General features: G+C 43.3%; 1 protein-coding gene across 1 annotated transcript; it reads left to right on the forward strand.

The window, feature by feature from the left end:
• The first annotated feature begins 1,356 nt into the window (after positions 1–1,356).
• ROPN1B (rhophilin associated tail protein 1B) lies at positions 1,357–15,207 on the forward strand. The gene is made up of 6 exons (XM_032269242.1): positions 1,357–1,649; positions 7,301–7,419; positions 10,272–10,389; positions 11,694–11,855; positions 14,049–14,221; positions 15,018–15,207. Exons 2-6 carry the CDS (start codon positions 7,304–7,306, stop codon positions 15,082–15,084), a joined length of 636 nt encoding a protein of 211 aa, XP_032125133.1. The 5' UTR covers positions 1,357–1,649; positions 7,301–7,303; the 3' UTR covers positions 15,085–15,207.
• The last annotated feature ends 4,842 nt before the right edge of the window (positions 15,208–20,049 follow it).

Here is a 20,049-nt window from a genome sequence, read left to right on the forward strand (position 1 = left end):
AGCTGTGGTGGCTCACACCTGTAATCCTAATACTTGGGAGACCAACGTGGTTGGATCACTTGAGCCCAGGGGTTCAAGACCAGCCTGGGCAACATGGCAAAACCCCATTTATAAAAATATAGCCTGGCATGGTGGCACACACCTGTAGGCTCAGCTACTTGGGAGGCTGCAGTGGGAGGACTGCTTAGACCTGGGAGGTTGAGGCTGCAGTGAGCCATGATCACCTCATTGCACTCCAGCCTGAGTGACAGAGTGAGACCTTGTCTCAGGGAAAAAAAAAAAAAAAAAAAAACTTTTGAAATCAGAAGCCCTGGAGTCAAGCTGGGCCCTGGGCCCTACTGCCAGCTGTTTGATCACAGGCAAAGTTATGCAAAGCCTTATGCTTGTTTTTTATTTCTAAAATGAAGGTAATACCTTCAGAGTTACTGTGAGACATTCTCATCATGTTTGTAAAAGTGCCCTAGCACAGTGACCATATTCTATCCAGTAAATACCTTCTGTCTTTCCCTGTTGTCCCCAGGAGGCAGCTCAGGCTTTGTTCCTACGCATTACATCCCCCTTTCTTAGCATTATAAGGTCAAGAGTGAGGAATCTGGGACCACGAAAACCAGGTTCAAATCCTGACTCTTACCACTTGCTGACTGTTACCTCGGACAAGTTTAACCTCTCTGTGCCCAGTTCCCTCGTCTGTAAAAATGGGGATAACAGTACTTGCCTCATGGGATGACAGTAAAGACGAAATGAGTTCATGTGTGTAATGCACTTAGAACAATTCCTGACACCAAAACACGTGCTGTAAGAAGTGTTTCTTACTATGATTCTCCAAGACTTCTCACCTGTCCACTTTCTACAAACCAAAAGATCAAGTTAAGCTCCACTTTCGTTCTTTCACTTCCAAAAGTGCAGGGTAAATGGCTACACATTCTGCCCCACCCCCAATGCCCCCAGCCCAGGTTTCCTAACGCCCTATCCTTCACCCTCCAGGCCATCTGGTCCTTTCACAACCAGCAAAGCCCAAAGCAGCTTTCAGCTTCCCCCAGGAGCGCCCTAGCAAGACCCTGGGAATGCACCTCCGCTGAGAGGGCGGGGCGGCTCTGTGAGGACCCTGGGAACGCGCCTCTGCTGAGGGGGCGGGGCGGCTCTGTGACGACCCTGGGAACGCGCCTCTGCTGAGGGGGCCGGGAGGCTGTGAGGACCCTGGGAACGCGCCTCTGATGAGGGGGCGGGGCGGCTCTGTGACGACCCTGGGAACGCGCCTCTGATGAGGGGGCGGGGCGGCTCTGTGAGGACCCTGGGGACGCGCCTCTGCTGAGGCGGTGGGGAGGCTCTGTGACGACCCTGGGAACGCGCCTCTGCTGAGGGGACCGGGAGGCTCTGTGACGTCACACCCGGCGCGCCCCCAGAGACCTGGCAGCTGAGCCCCTGCAGGGGTTGCCAGGAGAAGGCGGAGCGATCACGGTCCTAAAGCTAACGGCGGTAGGGTCCCACCACTGCTGCCTCCCCGGCTGCTGTTGCCCTCCCCGCCTAGCTTCTACTGGTCTCCTTCTGCCAAGGGTGGTAGGCACTGGGTCTCTCCCCACATCTCTCCCTTGAGGCCAGGCGCCAGGTGTCGCCTGAAGCCAGACAGCCGGTTTGGGAGCGAGCCTGAGGTAGCCACCCCGGAGGGGAAGTGGAGGGAGGGCAGGGCTCTGAGCGGGTTTGAGGGAGGAGTCCTGCCCGGCGCCCCTGGAGCCTCTCCTTGTTCACAGAGCAGGGGGGAGGGAAAGCAAGGAGATCTTTAAGAGAATGTGACTGGGGGGCGGGCGGGGGAGGGGACAGGGGAATTATGGCTTTCTGGCCAAATCGTGTGCGTATTTTGTACCCAGAATACTATTCTACGGTTTCTTAACTGAAGGACAGTGATGGGGAGACTCAAGAGTCTGGAAACAGAGCCCTTCACGGAGGAGCCACACCTCTGTGTATTCATCAGAAACATGGATATAGAAATAGCTTTGGGGGAATTGTCATGAGGACCAATGAGACCTAGCACTTCCCAGACTACTATCACTGATACATTTTATAGCTAGCACTTCATAGACTGCTGTCACTCATTCATTTTATAGCTAGGACTTCATAGACTGCTATCACGCATTCATTTTTACTAGTCTCTATTGAACACTGAGTTCCAGGCACTGGGCTAGACATTGGGATGGTGTAGTGAGCAAAAACTGACCCTTCCTGGCATGGAGTTTGCTGGGGGAGGCACATGTTACTCGAAGAATCACACCAACGATAGGTAAGTGATGCTCTGATAGGGTATGTACAGTGGAACAGACAGGGTGGTCAGGGAAGGCTGAGCAGACCTCAAAAGGAAAAATTAACCTGTTAAGAGGGGGAGAATGCATTACAAACAAGAGCAGCCACATCCCAAACCCAAACAGGGATGTGCAGCTGCCTGGTGCTTGGCTCCAAGTCTGCTGGTAGAAACAGCCTCTGAGATTCTGGCCTGGAGCCTTTCATTCATGTAACTGGAGACTTTCATTTATGAAACAGAAGCCCTGTTTAGGCCATACGAATAAAACCAAGTGAGAGGTTCCAGAAACAAGACTATAGTCTATTTTAAGACCTGCATTCTTCAGCACTTGGCAGGTATATGTTGGCCTGTCATTTCACATTGGGAGGCATGTAGGTTCCACTTAAGAGGAAATTTATTGAATTGGAAGAGTTGGTGGTATGGATGAGCTCTGTATAATTTAAGAAGGCCTACCATCCAAGAGCTTTAAAAATGGAAAAGAACTTTATGAAATGTTAGAATTGAGGAAAGTTTAGAATGGACCTTTCTCCCACTTCTTTGAGGTGAACAAGTGGCCCATATTGCCCAAAGGCAGAAAACCTGGGCTTTGATGCCTCTTTAACTTAGAGAATTTCAACTCTTCGTGACTCAAAAGTGCATGGAACTCCTGAAAGTAAATGGGAACGTGGGAGGATAATTTGACCTGGCCCTCCTTCAGTGTTTTCCATTTCTACCAGGGTAGCACTACCATGCACCCAGTCATCCAAGCTTCAAAACTGATAGTCACTCTACTCTTCTGTCCTTCACTGCCTCCTCCTTCTCCTCCACTTTCTTTTTCTTCTCCTCCTCCACCTTCTCTTCCTCCTCCTCCTTCTATAGTTACCAAATCCTGTAGATTCTATCTCCTAAATACCTGTCTCTTTTATCTCTCTCTATGACAATTACTTTTCAAGGCAGTGAAACTCCTGAGAGTTGTCAAAAGTGCTGCCATATTCTCCTAACCTGGCTCTCTGCCTGAAGCTTAACCACTCTCGCTTCAGCCCATCCACACAGCTGTCAGTCGTGGGTTTCAGAGTACAACAAAGAGAAATAAATCATACAGTAATTTTTGAGCATATAGTAATTTTAACAAGCTCAATATAAAGAATTGCTAATGATGGGAATGGAGTAATGAAGGACTGGCTGCTATGTTGGGAGAGATCTAAAATATACAGGAATCATGGATATAAGGAGCAATCCCTCCCCTGAGACAGATGACCCAACGAGGAAACCTTTCCCAGAGCTTGGTGCAGAGGGTATGGCCACAGCTGACTGGGGAGCAGAGAAATTGCCGAGGTGCCAGGCAGGCAAAGTCTACTCTCTGAAACACCAGAGAAGCCATTCACACAAAGGTGACTCACTGGCAGCCCTCTGCTACAGAGCTTCCCAAGAGGTGCTGGGGGCACTGCTAGCCACGGGTCACTGTTGGCCTCTGTGTACTGCAGCAGTTGGGTACTCAGGAGATCACACACTGCATGAACCAGATGCTGGAAAAGCTGTGTGCTACAGAATCCCCGCATGGGAGAAACTACAAGTTCCTGGACCCTAGCAAGAGGAGCACTCCTAAATTCCCAAGAGAAACCTCTTCCTCCTCCAGTCCTTCCAGTGCCCTGTACTAACAAAGCTTACCATTATGGCGGCTGGCAAGGGAAAAATGTTAAAGGACCTAGTTCAATTTTTGCAGAGGAGGAAATACAAGGTGAATTTGGAGCTGAGAGGCAAAAATTGGTAACTGGCACCTCAAGCTGACACTGACTGTGTGACTCTTGTGCTTAAATTTTCTAGTGGCTCCCCATTGCCTTCAAGAAAAAGTTCCAAAGCCCAAGCCTTGAGCTGTATTTCCAGCCTTAGGCCCAACCACTCCTGCTTTGCCCACTTTAGAACTCCATAATTAGAGTTCCCTGAACTCGTCATGTTTCTGACGACCATACATCTTTGCCTAAGTCCTTCTAGCTACATGGAATTCTCTCTTTACTCTCATAAGCAAGCATATGCTTATTGAATACCTACCCTGTACCTGGCACTCTTCTGGGTGCTTGAATACAGCAATGAACAAACTGGATTCTTCCAGGTCTCAGTTCAGATATCACCACTCTTTGAAAAGTATTTTCTGACCTCCTTCTCCTACCTCCAGATGTTAGATACTTCATCCAAGAGTTTTTCTTCTGCTCTTCTATATCTAGTGTACGCTTCTTCACACTTATTATGCCTTATTTGAGTCACTGATTTTCCTGTCACTCTCTTCCACTAGACTGTGAGCTCCATGAAGCAGAGTGTGTGACTTATTTATTTAGGTATCCTAGTATTCAGCACAATTCCAATAAAACACATAGGTTTTGTTGGATTAAAGATTTCCTAAGGATCAAATAATTAGTCAAAAATAGACCCAAGGCCAAAATCCTGGACTCCAGCCTCACAGTCAAGAGTGCTTCTTCACTATAGCTTCATCTGCCCTCTGGATGTTATGCCATAACTAGCTATGAAGGATAGCAGCCCTGTGTGTTGTTTTGGAAAAGGCCAGTGCAGTGTCGAATATCATCAGGAATGGTAACGGAAACTCAAGAGAAACATAGCCCTAATCCTATATTGGAAACTATGGTGGATTCACCCCTCAGAGCCTTTGTTTGTATGTTTTGAATCTCTGAATCATAGGAATGCTACAATGAGATCAGAAGTAGGAAGGACAACCAGCCTGACCAACACGATGAAAACTCATCTCTACTAAAAATACAAAAACTAGCCAGATGTGGTAGCATTCACCTGTAGTTCCAGCTACTCAGGAGGCTGAGGCAGGAGAATTGCTTAAACTCAGGAGGTGGAGGTTGCAGTGAGCCATGATCATGCCACTGCACTCCAACCTGGGTGACAGGGTGAAACTCCATTAAAAACAAAAAAAAAGTAGGAAGGACAAGTAAAGGATGAAAATGGTGTAGGGTATTATGATACTTACTCTTAAATAAAGACTTTCACAAACTTACATAAGACAGGGCTAAGGTGACCCCCAAGTGTGTACACCAGATCTCCAAATCAGGGCCTCATGTTGTGCAACTTTATGGGACATAGTTTACATGCCAGTTTGGAAATGAGCCATGTGTCCCTAGAATTGTGGACAATGAGGTGAACATGGGGGAAATCTTTGAAATATGAGCATGGCTAATTCAAAAGAGGCACCTATTCATTTGTTAAATAATAAACATGCAGAACTCATGCTTTCAAGAGGTAATACTAGCATGGTACATAAGCAAGGTTATATGACCAAGAGTTAACATTGTTACTGTTGCCGTGGAACGTTCTTTAATTAGGATTGGGGCATCTTTTCATTTACATGACATTATCTGAGACTCCAGGAGAGGAATTAAACAATTGCACAACAACTAAAAGATCCTGTCAAAATACATGGACACAGAAAATGGTGCAGCCACTGTGGAAAACAGTATGGCAGTTCCTCAAAAACTTAAAATACAATTACCATATGATCCATCCACTCCACTTCTGGGTATATATACACAACACGATTTAAAGCAAGGACTTGAACACATTTGTACACCTATGTTCATAGCAGCATTATTCACAATAGCTAAAAGGTGGAAATGATCCAAATGTCCATTGACCTATGAATGGATAAAATGTGATACATCCAACAAAATATTATTCAGCCTTAAGAACAAAGAAATTCTCAGCTCAGGACCAGGGGTGCAATAGATAACGCATCTGACGATGGATCAGAAGAAAATGGAAATCCTGACACATGCTACCACATGAATAAACCTCGAAGACATTGTGCTAAGTGAAATAAACCACATACAAAAGGACAAATACTGTATGCCATATGATTCTATATGATAGAGTAGTGAAATTCACGGAGCTAGAAGAATGGTGGTTGCCAGGAGCTGTGGGGAAGGAGAATTGGGAGTTAGTATTTAATGGGTACAGAGTTTCAGCTGGTGAAGATGAAGAAGGTCTGGAGATGGTTGGTGGTCATGGTTGCACAACAATGAGAATGTACTTAATGCCACTGAACTATACATTTAATACGGTTAAAATGGCAAATGTTATGTATTTCTAACACAAAGAATATATATTTATATATGTGCAGACAATATGAGCAAATAAAGTCCGGCCCTTTGACAGATAAAATGGTGTGAAAAGTCATCAGAAACAACTTAAAAGAGTAACTTTTTAAATTATGAAATATTTCATACCTATAAAACTAAATACACAATATAAGTATTAAAAAAGCAAAACAAACATCTAGGCAGCAACCATCCAGCTTAAAACATAGAACATTACTAATAGTCCCGAGACCCTTGTATCCCCCTAATGACAACCCTCTCCCTCCTCCACCAGGGGTAACCACCATTCTGAATTTGTATTTATCATTCCTTACTCTTTTTTGTAATATTACACATGTCACCACAAACAATATATTGCTTTTCCACCTACCATGGTGAGACTACTCCACAGGGATGTCTGTGGCGTTACTCATTGAGAACTGTTGCTATTGTCTTAACAATTAAAGCTTTCATCATGATGTAGTGACCCTCTTTATTCCTAATTGTCCATTTTGCCCTAAAGTATATTTTGCCTGGTATTAGTTTAAGGCATTTTTGCCTTAAAGCATCTTTTGCCTGGTATTATCGGTTATTATTTACTTATTTAAACCTTTTTACCTTGAGTCTTTCTGTGTCTTTGTTTTTTTTTTTCAGGTGTACCTATACCTATATTTTAACTGGCACATTTAAGCCCGTTTATTTTTATTGTGATTACCGATATGTATGCACTATTTCCTACTGTGTTATTTGTCCACTTTTCCTATGTCTTCTCTGCTCCTTTCTTGCCTTCTTTTTGATTGATGTTTTTTGTTTTCTAAAAAAATTCATTTTTTCCTCTCTAAAGATTTAGTGGTTATATTACCGTTATAAGTTTTCTAATACTTTGCAAAGTCTAAAATTAATCATTATTTTATCCTCCTTTCCTTCCAAATAAAAGAAAATGGCCCAAACAGATGAGCAAAGATGCATCCCGCCAGAGCTGCCGGAAATGCTGAAGAAGTTTGCCAGAACCGCCATCCTGGCGCAGCCGCAGGACCTCCTCCAGTTTGGGGTCGAGTAGGTGCTCCTTTCTCGCCTTCACCCCTCCTTAGAGGACCGGCCAGGAGAAAGGGTCCTGGACAACCGCGGAGGTTGTCATGGCTGAAGCCAGGGTCGGGACTAACTAGCATCATCTTTGTGGGTTTTGCCCTCACATTGCTTTGATGCTTTAAAATCCACACATAGATACTACATCTAACTGGGTGAGGATGGGATGCCTCCCCTAAGCGAGCCAGATTGACAAATAGGACGTCAGGTCAATAGGCCGTGTCCTGGGGCAAGTAGAAAGAGTTAGATGATCGTGTGACACCAGCATATGCACACCCACCTCCTCCCTGCACTGCTTTTCCCAGTCCCGGTGGAAAGAAGAGCTGTAATCTCCAAAGCTTCATCTGCTTTTTCTTCGTTCTCTCACCACTGGATGGCAGCAGTGCAGCCTGGGAAGGGAAGCTACAGCCCTAGGTGGATTGAGTGGGACCAGTCCAGCTAGTTCACCCCTTTAAAGAGACACTGCCTCTTCTGCTGTTAAAACTCATACTTGGACCTAACCAAAGATACTTTGTAACTTGTTTTAAGGAAATTATTGTTATTTAGTGTTTCTCTGAACTGATTTGTTCTGCCAACATCAAGATGTCCACACAGTACACGCTGCATTTTGGAGAAAGGACAAGCAGAGCGTTGTGGTCCTCAGGCATGGCTGAAAACAGTGCGCCTCAAACACTAAACACGGGTGCCTTCTTTCAGGAGGGACCTCCAGAGGCTGCTCAGTAGATGAAGCTTACACAGCAATCTCTGCGGGCCAGGCATGAAGCAGCTTTCCACAGAAAGCCTCTCAGCTGTGAAATTGCTTCTTAGACAAACTTGCCTGCTTAAAACTGGGGAGCTAGAACTTGAGGCAGTAGTCAGAAGATCACTAGACCTCACAGACCATTTTCAGGCTGTTTTTACTGTTTGATGATTCCCTGCTTAGTAGGGTTTCAGTAGGAAAGGGAGAGTAAGGGAGACTGTTGACAGAAAGCCAGTTAGTTGGGGAAACGAAGATGCCCTCAGCCTGAGGTTGTGAGTTGGTGCACTGCGCAGATGGTAGGGAGAAAGTGTGGACACCTTCGTGAAGATACAAAATGTCACCTTAGAGGGGCCTTTCAGAGTCTCTGAACCAGTGCTGTCGAGTTCCTGGGCTAGATTAGGATGTAAGTTTGCAATTACAAGGAACACAAGTCAGTGGTGCTCATAAAAAGAAACATAACTGGGGCTGCTTTGCCTAGTAATGAGCCCTGTTTAGTTTTCCTTTATAAATTTTATATATTGCCTCTAAGATTGAACTTTAGCATCAGAAGACTAATTTACTTTGGCATAGTCAGATAGATAGACTTTATCTTATACGTTAGTTTCAAATCCATTTCATTGTTCTTGTGCTGCTGTTTTATAGTAAACAAAATGACATTGCTTAGTATTGTCCCTGACATTGAGGTAAGAAGGCATTACACTATTGTAGCCTCCTTGCTTGCATATTGTATCAATGCTATAAATTTTTTAGACATCCATGAAAACTTTTTTTGTAGTTTAACCACAGTGAAAAAGGAGAGCATGACCTAAGAGCCCCTCCATTCTATACAGACATGAAAAGCACCTCTCAGATGGTTTTATGTGATTTTCTTAAAACCTGTAGCATTTTAGAGAATAAAACTTCTACAAAGTATTTCCCAGACAAAATATGTATTTAATTCATTGCAAGTAAGAAATTCCCTACATATGTGTTGTCAACAAAGAAACCTCTGATCAGCCATTGTCAGAACAGGTACTTACTTGTCCTCTGGTGGGCATGTGTTACAACACAAAAACTTTGTGGTTCACGGATCATCAATAACCAGGCTTTTGATGGAGACAGGCCCTGCCATACAGCACTGGTGACCCATGTCAACGGCTCATGTCCGTTTCGCTGCTGCAGGCAGCCTCTTTTCATCTTATATCAATGCTGAAACAGAACTCCGTACTTGTTCCACATTGCCCCAAAACAAAGTCCACTCCACAAAATATTGAGGAGCAGGCAGATTTGACTGAAAATTTTGAGGGAAGATAAACAGTTTTCTTTCACAGGCCCCATGTAACTTAAGATCATCTCAAACCTTCTTTGGCTTGTCTTCTCTCCTGAGCCTCGCACAGTGCCCTGCCAACCCTGTCTCCCTTCCCTCTTGAAGCCCCGAGTCTCACCATCTCCAGCCAGAAACCCTTCCAGATTCACCCCTAGGACACTTCCATCTCTTCCCCTTCCCTCCTTTTTTGTTTCTTCAGAGGTGGAGGTCTCACTGTGTCACCCAGGCTGGAGTGTAGTGGCACAATTACAGTTTGCTGCAGCCTCAAACTCCTGGGCTCAAGTGGTCCTCCAGCCTCAGCCTCCAAAGTCACCGGATTACAGGCCTTCACCACCATTCCTGTGCTGTCTTCCCCTTTCTTATGTTCATTACTTTAGTTCTCTTCCAACTTCTCTTCCCAAGATTACATGTACATACGTAATATATTATCTATCTGTGGGTACTAAACACTCAGTTATGACTGGAAAAAAAAAAAAAAAAAAAAACTTGACCCCAATATGCTCCAGAGAATTGCATATCCAAACTTTTGGTTCTTCCTCATCCTCAGAGAAGAACAAAGCTTTGTATTCTCAAAGCATTCTCTATGCCCTAAGAGGAAAGTAACACATTCAGGCTTTTCCCAGATGTAAATGAACTAAACACACTGACACACAGAAGCCACTTAACAAGGGTTCCCTTCTCTACCTTCTTCCCTCAGAAAAAGGAGGAAGGATTGCTAGAACAGCCAGAGGCCACTGGCGTACAGGATGCTCCTCCTACTCTCTGTTTTTCTTGTAGTTATTTTGAGGCCCTGTGCCGTGGAGAGAGTCCTCCGGTGAGAGAGCAGTCTGAGCAAGTCAGTTTGTGTAACTGGGCAGAATTAACACCTGAGCTGTTAAAGACCCTGCATTCTCGGGTAAGGGCCCTGCTGCAGCATTGAGGGAATGTAGGGACAGTGTTGAGGCTGGGTGGGTACAGACAAAAGCCCACTGTTCTTCTGCCAGTCAGCTGACCACTCAGAACCACCATAAAATGCACTAAACCATGGACTGAAAGTAAATCTTCCCTTAGAGAAATGGGGATAATTTTGAAATAGGCTGTGGGCTGAGTCGTTGGTGGGGTCATCCCAGATTTCCTTGAAGCTGGCAGAATGTACAGGGGTTCAATGCAATGCTAATCCCATCTCTCCATAAAAGTGCAGGTCCTCAGTCACTCAGCAGTGTCTCCCTTCCTGATCAAGACCAAAATATGATGCCAGTCACAGTTTGGGGAAGGGCATATTTTAGCTCCCCAACTATCCCAGGTCCAGATATAGTTTTTAGCTTTTAGGGAGAGGCTGTAAGCCTCTTCACAGCCACATCATCCCAGGAGCTGCTTGGTGAATGGATGCACGAGGAGGGTCTGGCTTGAGAAACTTTGTGGTTTGGCCAATTACCAGGAAATATGGTTGGCATCACCATACCCTGCTTTATGATCCAGGATAGAGAGGTTTTGGGTGATTTAGGACTGGCTTGGCCAACTGCCTTGGTCCTAGAGGCTTAGCATTTCACTAGAATCAGAGGGTCAGGAAAGGTGTTGGAGCACATCGTTGGGCATCTGTGCCCTTGTTGCACTGGTGGACAGCAACCACTCACCCTCTTGCACTTTATCCACCAAGTACCTTGCGCAGTGATCATGACAGAGTTCTAAAGTACCCGGGATCAAGCAACAAAAGGCATCAAGACCAGATCCCCATGGGTCAGCCACATACCCCATATCATTCCTGGGAAAGCACGAGGGATGCACTTGAGGTCTACAGCTAAGAACTCAGTGCAATGAGGAAGAAACAGACCTATGTCTTGCTCTGGTTTTACCATTAATTAGTGGTCTCAGGTAAGCACTCTACCTCTTGGTTTTGTTTTCAGACTGTTGTCATATAAGGAATAAAACAATTTAGGAATATGATAGCAGATAAAAGCATCATAAGAAATTAAAATATAAATGTGTATCTTTTGCACAATTCTGACACCTAAAGTTTAAAAATTAATATATTATATTTCAGCACTGGGATTTGCAAAGATAACTGCCACAGAGAGCCATCTTGTACCTTCCTAACACCCCCTTCCCGCCCCTTGCCATGTATTGGGAGATGTGGACCTGGCCTGGGGGCAGGGTGTTCCCCAGGGTCTTGTCTCAACTTCTCCCACATCCTCTGTGTTGTGTCTGTCTCCTGACCTGCAGGTTGCCAGCAGACTGATCATCTGTGCAGATGAGCTGGCCCAGATGTGGAAGGCGCTGAATCTTCCAACAGATCTGTTTAATAGTGTGATGAATGTGGGTCGCTTCACGGAGGAGATTGAGTGGCTCAAGTTTTTAGCCCTCGCTTCCAGTGCTCTGGGAGTTGTAAGTTAGCTTGATGGTTTTTTGTTCCTGAAAGGGAAATCTCCCTCTGGGCCTGGAAGGGCAGTGCATCTGTACACAGGGTCTATTCTCCAGAGCTGATGATAAACATGCCTCTTCTCATCTTGTCCTTCTCCTCTCTAAATCAAGGTCATTTCAGTGCTTCCCAGGCAGAAGCAGGAGTTAGGAGGAGGAGAGAGAGAGGGAAACACTATCATCAGACTCTAGGAAGAGCTGACTATAGTGTAGCTTTGGATTATTTATGAATATTGCCCTGAGATTTATTTTAACTCCACTCCCTCCATTCATATTCCCAGAGACAAACAAGAGCCAGCTGTAGAAAAAGACTTCCAGACACCTAGAATATATATATCAATAGACACTTTTAAAAAGGGGTACAATCTTATAGAAAGCTACTGTGTAATAGACAGAATTGGATGCAAAACTCAGGCATAAGAAAACAAAAAAAGGAGAGATGTGGCTATTTCTGAATTTAGTCATGACGTCTCCATGGATGCAGGATGTTCATACGGATTCACACCTTTTCCAAATTTGACTTGTTTGGTATTGGAAAAGACATTTTGCTGTTCTGAAGCAAAAGATTCTGAAATCAGTTTATATGTATAGATATTGAAAGCCTGAGTATCTTATATGTGGACTTCCATTGTTAAACATTGTTAAAATCACTTAAAATGAATCAAAAATGGGGTTTTTTAGTAGAATCCCTGAGACACATACAAGTTTGAAGTTTTTTGAGAGAGTAGTTGCCTCTGCCAAAACCAAATGGTATGAAAAGGTAGTTCAAATCATTCACCATTTCTAAACATCATCTTGTTCTTCTCAAATATGTGTGGAATGCATATTTGACAGTTTTGTTTCTGAGAAAATATAGCGGAAATATTGTAGCCCAACTTTTCCTATAGATTCCCCTACAGCCTTCATAATAATCATTTCTTTAGAGAGAAGTAAACAAAAGAACATTTGTGGCTCTTTTTTTCTTCATTGTCCTTTATAGCATTTATATACTGAATAAATCACTATCCTCCAAGGAGGAAAGGAAAGTTAGCAGCAGAGGCCTATGAGTTTTCAATCAGGACTGGGAAAATCACAAATGAGAAGAAAGTGGATTTATTTTGTTAAATTCTCATAGGGTTACAGATTTTTTCACCCCACATTTGGAAACGTTTTGGGGGAAATGTACCTTTAAAATTTTATCTGTAATTAATTCTGATCTTCTTGGTCTACCTCACCCACAAAGGGTCAAATAAGAAAATAAATAAATTCAGTCTAGTCCTGAAATTTTAGTCTAATGCAGTAACTGAAACAGCCTAAAGGTAAATTTCCTGGTGTTTCAGGTTTTTCTTCACCGTGCTCTCTTCTCCAAGATGGCAGCTGAATGTAGACAGAGAGAAGTGACTCTAGGACCACAGAGCAGTCAAGTGAAGGGTTTCCCACATCCTCAGTCTTCTCTAGCATCTCTGGTCTCCATGGCAGTGCCCATCTCCCTGGTCAATAGCTGCTTGCAACTTAAGTGTTTGGTCTCATCTCTACCAGATTGGTGAAAACCTGACGATGCCTCCCCAACTGGCTCATTTCAGTTCTCAGTGGTGTCCAGGGCCTCCTTGAGTCTCTGTCAGGCTCACCTATCTGCTCCCTGGCTCTGGTGGTTTACTTCACAGCCCTCACCAGTTAGTGATGTGTCTAAATCCTTCCCTTATCCCCATACCTCACAGTAACAAAGAGTGACTTTGGAAAGTCAATTTCCAACCCTCCCTCTACTTAGCCCACTGTGTAGATGCTAGGTTTCCTCTGCTGTACCTGTCTCCCAAACTGCAGAGGGGAAACCGTGAGGTGAATTGTATCTTTTTACTTTCCTTCTAAAACAGGGAGGTGGGATTAAATGTTATATGAGGTTCTTCTACTGCTGACATTCTGTGATTCTATCCTCAATTCTCTGCTTCCTCTGAGATACCCTCAGACCTACCTCTGAATAAAATAAACACACGCAATACTTAATATTTTTTAGAATGAATTAGTGACATTTGAATGTAAAAATTTCAAGCTTTCTAGAGTCTTAAATTGTTCCCACTTCATTTTATAAGAGCAATATTTTTGTTTTCTTTCTTGTATCTAAACAGATCTCAGGACTATTGCCTGGAAGAGTAACTTTCTCCTCATTTTATCTAACTTTTATAGACTATCACCAAAACTCTCAAGATAGTGTGTGAGGTCTTATGTGACCATGATGGTGGGCCACCCCGGATACCTTTCAGCATGTTCCAAGTTCTCTACACGTATATTGCCAAAGTGGATAGGGAGATCTCTGCATCACATGTCAGCCAGATGCTAAGCTACATTGAGCAGGAAGTGTAAGTTAACTTTTACAAAGGAGAGGTGAAAGAATACCAGGATAACAAATCTAGTGGCCCAAGATAGAGCGAGATTATTATATTTTACTGCTCTGGGAACAGAAAAGTATTGTGAGGAACATGAAATATGGATCTGAAAGAAAAGGGGAAAGGGAAGGAGAAGAGGAAGGAAAAGAAGTATATAGGACAATAATTCCTTGGGTGCTACTGAGACCAGCAGTAGTGACAGCAGCAGCACCCGAGAATATGTTAGAAATGCAGAATCTCAGGCTATACCCTGGACCTACAGAATCGTAAACTCTAGGGGTGGGGCCTAGGAATCTGTGTCTTTATAAGCCCCCCTAGTACCTCTGACTCACTCTTCGCTATGACCAGTGGAACAGAAGTGGAGCAGGAGGAGGAAGAGGAGCAGGCAGTCAAGGGTAAAGAGAAAAGGAGGCTGGGCATGGTGGCTTACACCTGTAATCCCAGGATGGGTAGACGGCTTGAGCTCAGGAGTTCAAGACCAGCCTGAGCAATATGGTGAAACCCGGTCTTTACTAAAAATAGCTGAGTGTGGTGGTGTGTGCCTGTACTATTTAATTGGGAGGATGGCTGGAGCCCAGGAGGTAGAGGTTGCAGTGAGCCAAGACTGCACCACTTACTCCACCCTGGATGACAGAGCCAGAGCCTGGCTCAGAAAAAAACAGTTAAGAGAAAAAGGATCAACAGCAGAATTTGAAATGAGAGAGTTGTTTGTATATTGTCTTTCTTAATTGTCAATGAACTAACTGTAGATAAACCTTTTTCCAAACAGAATTGGTCCTGATGGTATAATCACAGTGAATGACTTTACCCAAAACCCCAGGGTTTGGCTGGAGTAAAAGCACAATTTTGGCAATTTTAAGGGCAGATACAGAGATGACTGTACTTCAGAATGACTGAAACCCTTATACCCTCCAAAATCAATTTTCTTGTACAACTGGTACACACTAATAAACAATTAAAGAAACATATGAAATCAGAAATGTATAAATTAAGATGTGAAATTGTTGGAACAAAACACGTTAATTACCAGATTAGTATTCCTCCCACGTGGACACTGAGTAAAAGGGGCTGACAAAGCATGGATAGAAAATGCATCTCCAATCAAAGTCAGACAGTCAGATTTTAAAAGGTAGAATGTTAACCAGACAGTGTGTTGTTCTGTGATTGTTAGGCATCATTTGGATGAGTGTCCTTTATGTGGTCAATTGAAGTTTTTAAGAGTTTATTTCTCCATTTGTTTGTACTGTGCTAGTCATTCATTCATCCTCTCACTCATCAATATTTATTGAGGTTAGCTATGTGCCAAGAATAGGCTTGCCAGAAAAAATACAGGACACCCAGTTAAATTTGAATTTCAGACAAACAACAAACATGTTTTGTTTTTTGCTAAACCTGGCAACATTCCAGGAACTCTGCAGGTTTCTGAGCACATACAAATAAATAATATCTGAATTCTGCCTTCAGGGAGCTCACAGTTTAATGCTAAGATAAGATATGAACATAAATCACTTTCACACAAATGGCTTCGAGAAGAACTAACAGTATTAGAAAGTGTCAATGTCAACAGACTTTTCTGAGACCATATACAGATATCATGGAACCCACTAGAGAAGATCCCCTACATGAGCCTAAGTCCTTCTGACAATGTCTTAAAGATTTTCCTTTCTCAAAGGAAACAGTTGAGATTTACAGTCTGTGATTATGGCTCTTAATGTCAGGTGTGCCAAGAACTGTCAGGAGTCAGTTCCTTCTATTTGTAATACTGTCCCCTCTTAAAAGTTGCTTTTGCTCAAAAAATCATGTTATGTTATATGCATATATGTCTCTATATCAATTGAGGAGAAATTTGTCTATTAGTGTCTAAAGGTAAGAGGAGATTGTGATTGGATGTTACCATGGTCCTCAGTTTCTGACTAGAGTGAAATGATAAAAGGGAGTGAAACAAACTCTTCCCCCACAGCACTGGGCTGCACCTGCAGGGGATGGGCAATAACTAATCCTACTGGCTGTCTACCTTCCCAGCCAAATCGGCCCATCATTTCTATTTGCTCTGGAACCTGAGGCTGTTTGAGAAGGCTGAAGCACTACAGGTGAAACCTGGCACTGTAATTAATCAGGATTAGTGAATGAGTGAAATCCTTTAACCTGCCTCAGATTCTTGGTGTCTCTCAGTTTCTCCTTCACTGTGGCCAAAGAACTGACATATGGTCTTGTCTGCAAATAGGGAATAATGGGGTACAGAAGAGACAGTCCAATTTGAAAGACATTAAAATAACAAATTAGGTTCATAAATGTAACGAAAGCAAAAGAGTCCTTTGCACATTCGGGAAAACAGGTTGAAATCAGAAACTAATTCCTGGTAGCCTTGAACACAACCACTCAAGAGTGAGGCTAATAAAATTCCAACAAAGTGTATACTGGACACAGACATGAAATTACTGGTGCTGTAGCTATCTGTGCTTGCCAAGACTAAGCACAATTGGCAATACCATTGTTGCACTGTGAATTGCTCTTCTTTTAAACCACCACTTTGGTGTGCACCATCTTCCTTCTCTCCTGCCCTGGCAATGCTTGCTCCAAGCTATTGACACTGCTATGCCACAGCTGCTCACCAGGGACACAGTATTTATAGCACACCTGCCAAATCAACCTGCAGTCACCCCAAGGATGGAAAAGAGCTTTGTGCTTTGCCCTCTGAGTTATGCTGTATTAACCATATTACAAAAACTGTATTAATGCTAATGGCCAACATTTATTAAGCACTTACCATGTATAAGGCACTGGGTACAGTGCTTTATATACATTCTCAAATTGTTCCTTACAATATGACCTTATGAAGCCATTGTCTCCATTATGAAGTCAGTGTCATCTCTAAGAAATAATCTTAGATAAATTAAGTTGGTCAATGTCACTGGTGAGAAAGAATTTGAATCCAGATCTGTCTGACTCCAAACCTATGATGGCTTATATATATTCTCAGAGCTTGTCTAGGTATGGATTGCTCCCATCACCCCCACCTGAAATGATCCCTGGGACAGAGAATTACATGCAAATAGTTTATTTAGGAGGCGATCTCAGGAGCAGTGGAACAGGGATAGGAAGAGTAAGATATTATAGTAATGGGAAGAAAGCCAACAAATGGTGTTATCCAGCCAGTTAACCCCTGTACCCCAATACTGCTGAGGAACTCTGGGAGACAGCACAGAACACGTCTCAGAGTTATCCCAATCAAAGTGGTGAGGAAGCTCTTCATCCATCACTGGATAATCCCAACCTGTCATTGACTGAGGGCGTCTTCCAGGGGCATTAATATTCTGCCTTTCCAGCTTGCCTCAGCTTGCCCCTTTTGCTCCAGAAAAAAAGGCTCTCAGGCAGGAAGTCATAGATGTTCACAATAAGAAGCCACCCTTAACTGCTACACTACCTTACAGATATTTTAGTAAAACAAAATGTTAACATTTTAATCACTATTAATGTTTCTCTTTGGGTTAGGCACAAGTCTTCAGGGTCTGCAGGGCAGTAAGTGACTGACATTGTGCTGTATTAAAATTCACACCTGACCCACAAATATGGCACATTCTCCCCAAACATTTCTTCCTTGTGACAAGATCATTCCAAAGGGGGGTCTCTTGATCCTTGCTGCCAACAGATCCTTGTCAGACCCATCCCACTGGCTTTCCTATCATAATCAGCAATATCTATAGAGTCCTAGAGTGACCCCAGTTAAACTGTCAAATGAAGGCCCTTGTAACATATGGTTGGTATTTCTCCTTTAAAAATTTTTTCAGGAAGCAATAAAATCAGGATTTTATAAAGCAAAAACAGTGGGCTCTTTCTTTCCTAAACTATTTTGATTAAAGTGAAGGCTGCAAAGAAATGCAAAGATTATGTCTCTATTCCATTTTGTCTATGCTCCATGCCCTTCCTCTCTCCTTGATGCTCTTTCACCAGGGACCTACCATCCCTATTTAACTGACAACTTCCGGGATCACCAGGGCCCTGCAACAGAAGGAGCTGGACACCCCAGTGCGGAAGGCTGGTTTCAAATTAGGTTAGAATAGGAATCTTAACCTGCAATCCTTGGAGAGGCTCCTGAATACCTCTGATAATATATATATATATATGTTTCCAAAATGTGCTCGTTAGCATTTTCCTGAAGAAAAAATTATAAAGCTTTGAGCAATTTCTCAAAGTTGTATGTTATCTCAAAAGGCCAAGAATCTCTAGGTTCGAAATAGCCCCAAAGAGCACTACGTGGCTTGGGGAAAGAAAACAGCACAGGCCCTCAGATCTTTCCAAGCAGAACTGAGCTCATGCTCCCAACATGTGGCTTCTTATCCACAGCCTCTTACTTTTTGAATCTTAGATCCCGGCCATAAATCTGTGTTTTTAGTTTAGATCTTCCTATACTTTCAACTTTGGTCATTTCCTATCAACTGGAACATGGTCAAACCTGAATGGAGACTTTCACACTTCAGAGGTGAGCCAATTGGCAAAATCGTTGGTCCAATGTGCTGAATTATGAAAGACTAGATAGATAAGCAGAGTTGTGTATCCATGATACTAGAGGGACTAAACCTCCAGACCAGGCTCAAAGGGCTAGTCCTGGATAATCCTGAGCTTCAGACATTCAAGTAGCTGTCAGCCCTGATGCACCAAAGCAGTCTAAACAATGGTTGATTCACTGATTTTTTCAACAAATAATTAAGAAATTCCTACCATGTGCAAGGGATTGGGCTAGGCACTGGGGACACTGCTCTGAACAAGGTGAGGTCCCTGCTTTCATAGAGATTAAACTCTACTTAGCAAGACAGACATTACATAACTAATCACAAGTTTGTAACTATGAGAAATGATGCTACTACATAGTAGTATGGGGCACGCAGCTAGTTTGCAGGGGCAGGATAGAGAGGTTTTCCTGAGGAAATAATATGAGAACAACTTCTGAAGCCGCAGATAACTCAGAAAGATGTATCTGCAGCCCACACGTCTTTGCCAAGCTCCAGACTCAACTACCCAGTAGCTAACTTTCTTTGGATGACTCCAAAGTACTCCCTAATTTAACATATCAAAAAATGACTTTCCTGGTTTGCATTTTTTTTAAAATGAAATGTTGGCGAGAAATGAGTTCACAAGCTTCCTTCCTAAATGTGGATCTCTCCCACCACCCACCAAGATACAAAACCCAGAAATCAGGGTCAACAGATACCTCCCCCTTGCCTTACTTTCCAACTCTGTCAGCAAGTCCTCTCCATTTTACCTCCTATGCATCTCTCAAATACGTTCTCTTCATATTCCCTCACCACCACCTCCCTTAGATCCCCTCATCCCTTCCCAGCTACCAATATATTTCATCTGGACTTCCTATCAGTCTTGTCCTCACAGGAAACAGAAGACAATATAGATTTTGAAGATAATTAAAAGGTTTACAGAATGGGCAAGGAAAACAACAATGGGGTTGAGGCATGCCTGTGTACTAATGGGTTGAATTTCCATTTATAAACTGGAAGGAAAGAAAGCAGAACCAATACCTTAACCCCCTTTCAGGCCCATTCCCTTGGAGCCAAGTTGGCAATCAACCTAAGTATTCTTCCTCACAACCTGTAGCTCCAACATCCACACACAGTGGCCGAGCACCAGGAGAGGTTGGCCTTTTCTGGGTATTGGTCTTTAAACCATTTTCCTTTCTCTTTCTCCCCATTTAGGAATGGGAATCTACCGTGGAGAATGTGATTTGGTCATCTACAGTTAAATTGTTGTTTGAGCTCCAAGTCCCTTCTCACTAAGAGGTCAGGGGCACC

Source organism: Sapajus apella, unplaced genomic scaffold (assembly GCF_009761245.1).
Source record: "Sapajus apella isolate SASKATOON/1434 unplaced genomic scaffold, GSC_monkey_1.0 scaffold190, whole genome shotgun sequence".
NCBI lineage: Eukaryota > Metazoa > Chordata > Mammalia > Primates > Cebidae > Sapajus > Sapajus apella.